The sequence below is a fragment of the Merops nubicus genome, unplaced genomic scaffold (genome assembly GCF_000691845.1).
Source record: "Merops nubicus isolate BGI_N331 unplaced genomic scaffold, ASM69184v1 scaffold4426, whole genome shotgun sequence".
In the NCBI taxonomy this organism is placed as follows: Eukaryota; Metazoa; Chordata; class Aves; order Coraciiformes; family Meropidae; genus Merops; species Merops nubicus.
This window is the reverse complement of record NW_008614203.1, coordinates 27279-32895: the sequence shown is the minus strand read 5'-3', so window position 1 is coordinate 32895 and position 5617 is coordinate 27279. Positions and strand designations below refer to the sequence as shown.

Sequence of the window (5617 nt, the reverse complement as noted above, 5' to 3'; positions counted from 1 at the left end):
CTTGCTGTTCCCTGTTAAATAATATATTTCATTTTGTTAACTTTCAGTCGGTGCAAGGCTTTTATTACCCCTGCCTGCATTTATCTGCCTCTCTGCCTGGGGAAGCTAAGGGATAAGTGATGTACAGAAACAGACTCTGTACCCCAGGGGTTCCACAGGGTTGTGTTTGTTACACACAGGTGCACGGGGGATGGCTCCACCACAAGCATGCACACCCCAAGTGACAGACTATCTCATATTGATCCAATGAAACACTGCATATTCAAATGATGCCTATGAATATTCATTACCCAACCCCAAAAAAAGGCAGTCTCTTCTGAGCAATCATTTCCATGGTTCGAATTGAGTCAGTTGTGGTCAGTTCTTCTCCTTGGTAAACATCTGCTCTTCCTTACTCCTCATTCTTTACTGATAAGTTTGTGATGTATGTTGGTTTTAGTCCATCAGCTCTTGTTCGTTCTCCTAGATAAGGGTGGATGTTTCTGTGTATGTTAGCCTTCATTCATTTATTCTGACTGCCTCAGGTAGTGAATCAGGATGTTCTGTTAGTATGTCAAGGCTCATCCTGTTAGTTATTCAGTCTGTTTTTCTAATTCTTGTTCTTTATGGTTGCTTTCTTTAGATGAGGTTGGAATGCCCTTCTGGCTTGTGAATAAGTCTTTGTTAGTAAAAGAAAACAAGTCTTTCCATCTGTTAGCTGTTTCTTTTCCTCTTGAGCTATATGGTTCTGTGCTCTACCTTCTAAAATTCTTAATATGTATAACTAATAATTAATTTTTATCTATCACTATTCTTACCCCATATCATAAGGGAGGGGAAGCACAATTCTGCCTTCTAACTGGGACACTCACCCAGGCTCCTCCTGCCCCATTTGGTCTCCTTCTTGTGGAGTGGCACAGCTTCAGCAAGACCTCAGTCCATCCTGCCCTGCTGGGTAACTCTGGGAACGTTGCTCCTCCAAGACTCTGTGTTCCTCTGTTTGTAAAATGGGATTCCAGGGCCCATCTTCCCTCTTCACTGCTTCAAGATCTGGAGAGGGAACCTGTTGAAGAGCTGTGTGAGCTCAGCATGTTTCCTGCAGCAGAGCTGTGCTGTGCATGCTCCTGCAGTGACCACTGGCACTGAGAGTTTCCTTCTTTGCAGGTCAATCGCTTCAACAGGGTGGAGGACAGAGCAATCTTCATTACTGATCGACACCTCTATAAGATGGACCCTATGAAGCAGTACAAAGTGATGAGGACCATTCCCCTCTATAATGTAAGTACGAGGCCTGGTGAGTCTCCCCTCGGGCTCTCTCACTCCTGGGAGGTCTCTCAGCTCCATTTTCATACCCAGAAAATGCAAAAAGACCTTGGTCTGCAAGTTTTCACACATTTAGCATCTTTGAAACAGTTACAGTGCAATTATCTACAACCTGATGCATCGTGCTGGCTTTTCATTTCAGTGCATAAGATAAAAGCCAGCCCCCAAACTGCTCACCACACTCCTGGCCTGGGTTTTAGTTGCCGTGCGCTGCAAGGTCCTCACCCCAGAAAGGGGTTAATGTCACTGCAGCTTCTGCTCTGGGGCTTGGTTTGATCCTTCCTGTCACATCTGACATTTTTTTTTAGGTGTATATATTTGTTCATGTTTAATGTAAATCTTATCAAAGCTAAATTTGGAATTATAGTGAGGTCTCTGGCCTTCGGGGGAGCAGAGTTTAGCTGCTGGTGAGAATGCAGCAGATCAGCACTGGTGGGAAGGGGGATGGGGAAAAGCCTCATCTTGGCTCTGCAGCATCCTGGAGGAGGGATTCAATGGCTTGTTTGTTCTCCTCACCCCGAGGTAACGCTGCTGTGCTTATCTGAAACCTGCAGAACCTGGCTGGGTCGCTTGGAAATGTCGTACCCAGATTTGTTTGGATGTTTGCATTTGGAGAAATGATAAACCTGGCACCCTCGTGTTGCTGAAAGAGCAGAGCTGGGGCTGGGGCAACAGCAACGTCTCGTCTGCAGCTGTGGAGTGAGTGACTGGCTCAGAGTCCATCCCTAATGTGGTTTTAGAGGTGCTCTTCTCACCTCCTTGCTGGTCCTCCACACTGACCACCCACCACGGTGGAGCAACGTGCTTGTACCCTCCCAAGAGCACTGCAGTGGCAGAGGGGAGTCTCCACGGCAGTGTCTCATGTTTTGAAGAGCCACTGCTGCCAGGGAGTGAGCAGCTGCAGGTCATTTCCCTTGGCTGATGTTCTCCCCTGCTGACATTACCTCTTAATTGTGCAAAGTGGAATTGTCAGCAGGTTACTGTGCTCGATGACTGGCTCTTCCCTGGGCAAAGCAGCTTCTTCAAAGACACAAAGACTCTGCTTTGCCTAGATGGGTTTTGGTGAAGTGCCAAAGTGAACTCAGGTGGACAAGGTGGAATTTTGTCCATCACAATTTCTCACTGTTAGTCATCCCCACACCTACCTTGTACACCACTGCAATTCACTGACTGTATTAGTAATTATGGATAAACCTGTATTTATCACAGCTTTAGAAAACCAGCTGCTTTACCACTGCTTCTGGTGGTTTAAAGGTGGAGCTGGTACATTTATGAGACCAGATCACCATGGTGGTAGCCTGAACTTCAGAGCCTACAAGAAAGCTGGGGAGGGACCTTTGACAAGGGCTTGTTGCTATATGATAAGGGGTAATGGCTTCCAACTGGAAGAGGGGATTAGGTATAAGGAAGAAGTTCTTCACTCTGAGGGTGGTGAGACCCTGGCCTAGGGAAGCTGTGGATGCTCCATCCCTGGAGGTGTTCAAGACCAGGTTGGATGGGGCTGTGAGCAAGCTGCTCTAGTGGGAGGTGTCCCTGCCCATGGCAGGGGGTTGGAACTGGGTGATCTTTAAGGTCTCTTCCAACCCAAACAATTAAATGATTTTTTAAGTCCTTAGAGTCTTAAAAATCAAAGGAGGCGAGCAAGGCAGATACAATTTTCAGTTACTTATAGAATGTCTGTTACCTAGAAACATTCACAATTACTGGTTTTTGTTTGTTTGTTTGTTTTTTCACAAAATGTGTATCTAAAATAGTGTCCATCCACAGGAGTGCTGCAGTGCAGGCTGCATGCTGACCATCTGCTTTGCATTTCCTCTGGCACCAAAGCAGTTAATGGTCTGTGCACGTAGGTCTCTTGCCCTTAGAATACTGAAATTTCTATACAGCAGCTTTATTTGTAGATCTTCCATTATTCCCTTTAGCAACCTACTGCAAAGCTTCTTGACCAAACAGTTTCCTTGACCTGAGCAGCTGTGAAGGGTCAGGGAGTGCTTCGCACAGAAGGGGTAGGTCCAAAAGACCCTGCACTGACTCATGCAGGAGTCAGAGCAACATTCCTGAGTGGAAATTTGGTGAAAGCTGCCTTGGGTAAATGCTGTGGTGATAAATTCAGGACCACAAAGATAATCAGAGGGCTGGAGCACTTCTGTGGAGAAAGGCTGAGAGAGTTGGATTGTTCAACGTGGAGAGGAGAAGGCTCTGGGGAGACCTTCTGGGGGCCTTTCAGGACTTTAAGGGGCCTGTCACAAAGGTGGGGACAGACTTCAGCAGGGCCTGTTAGAACAGGACAAGGGAGGATGGGTTTAAACTAACAGAGAGAGATTTACACTAGAGAAAAGGATGATTTTTTTTACTCTGAGGGTGGTGAGCCCCTGGCCCAGGCTGCCCAGAGAGGTGGTCACTGCCCCATCCCTGGAACCATCCCAGGGGAGGTTGGCTGGGGCTCTGAGCACCCTGCTCTAGCTGGGGGTGTCCCTGTCCCTGCAGGGGGTTGGACTAGGTGACCTTGAAAGGTCCCTTCCCACCCAAACCATTCCATGATTCTCTGCCTGCTCCTCTGTTGGCCATGGCCTCTCCTTTACCTGCTCCTCCTGCCCTGTGGTCCTGGGGAAGAGCAGCAGATGTGCCCGTGCTCCCCAGGCTGGCAGGGCAGTGCAGGGCTCACTGACCCCACGGATCCCCTGCTGACCCCTCTGTGCTGCAGGGGAGGGTTTGGAAATGTATTTGGGTCACTTATAGCCCACAGAATATTTGTATTTCTTTTGCCAGGGTTTTGTAAGTGGAACCCCTGCCAGTGGTTAATGCTGTAAGGCAGCTGGGTTTGCCTTTTGTGGTTAGGCTTGATCCTGGTTGCTGGGTGGCCAGAGGCCGTGCTGCCTTTCTCCTCCTGAGCTGCCTTCCACCTCTCTCTGTTTTCTGCACACCCGGCCCCTTCTTGTGTGGAAACCCCTTCCCAGTGTCCAGGGAGGGGCTGCGAGCAGCCAGTTAGCGATATGGAGATTCCTGCCCTTTCAGGGAATTGTTTGAACAGATCTGCAGGTTTCTGAGAAGCAGACACAACGATTCCTCCCGTTGTGGTGGGTGCTGGTGCACGAGTGTGTCCTGCCAGGGGGTGGGTGCTCACGGGGAAGAGGGCTCGGCCCTCCGCGGCGTGAAGGTGACCCCGGCTGACACGGGGCTGCTGCTGGCTGTGCTCTGGCTGTCAGCATTCCCCACACACCCCGGCAGCATCCTCGGGGATGGCGTTGCCATGGCAGCCTCGTTGGGAGCAGTCAGCTGATGCCTGTTCCCACCAGCGGCTGGATTTCGGCTGAAGGGATCTCGCCGCGCCTCTCCTCTCCTTCAGCCCCGTTTAGGTGGGAGTGCTTTAGGTGTGGCCATAATTCCCCCCCCCCCAGATCCCCAGCTCTGTGTCCTGGATTCTGTGTCCTGTGTGAGGGATCTGTCGCTGTGTGTGAGAGGACAAAGCAGGAACTTCCCTTTTCTCCCTGGCTGTGGGTTGAGGTGCTGCTCTGGGGGATTTTCTGCGTGCGAGTCTCTGGCGCTTGCCCCAGAATCACCAATACACAGCTGGCTTTTTGTTCCTACCTGGAGAGAAAACAAAGGGGTGACAGTAGAAAGGAATTAAAAGGCTGCTGAGCAGCAGAAAGGATCTTGCAGCTCCCCTTCCCAGTACTGTGATGAATACAATAAAGGATGTTCTGTGGATGCTGAGAATTTTTCCCTGATCTTCAAGCAGAGCTAATGGAGTGTTTGTAGATACTGAGATAAGCACCTTCCCTGAAATGATTTCTTTTGTGTTACATTTATTTGTTCAGATAGTCTTATGGGGAGGGGTGAAATAGGAACATTTTGAAGGGCTCTTGGACTTCTAACACAGTTCTGTGAATAATTAATGTTTAAATAGGCTTTTCAAATCCAGAGGTTTCAACTTGTTCATCTTCCACACTCGGTGCACATTTAAAACCTTGATGGCAGCAGTCCCTGTGGTGCTATTGTGCTCACAGGATGTTATTTAAGCATGCAAATTAATTTTAAGGGACGCTGTAAAGCCAGGCAGCTCTTAATGTCTGTGCAGGAAGCGTAGCGTGAAGGGTCGAGAACCAACCCCACTGGTGCTGGGTGGGTGCAAGTGGTAGCAAGAGGCCTCTGCTCAGTGTTGGAGATATCAGTGGCTGCAGGAGTTCAGGTGTTGCACTGTGATACTGCCCTGGACTCGGCACTGAAGGGGCCACAGCTTGAGCACTGGGGTCAGATTTGGGCACCACAGGATCAGAGAGACCCTGAGGGGCTGGAGCAGGTCCAGAGAAGGGCA

General features: G+C 49.4%; 1 protein-coding gene across 1 annotated transcript in view; it reads left to right on the top strand.

Annotated features, from left to right (window-relative positions):
- Positions 1-5617, top strand: part of LOC103774707 (unconventional myosin-Id-like) — a gene marked incomplete at both ends in the record, with an annotated part of 42051 nt that overhangs the window by 34467 nt on the left and 1967 nt on the right. The window contains one exon of the mRNA XM_008942129.1: positions 1144-1257. Within this exon, the coding sequence (XP_008940377.1) occupies positions 1144-1257 (114 nt within the window). The remainder of the gene's footprint in view (positions 1-1143; positions 1258-5617) is intronic.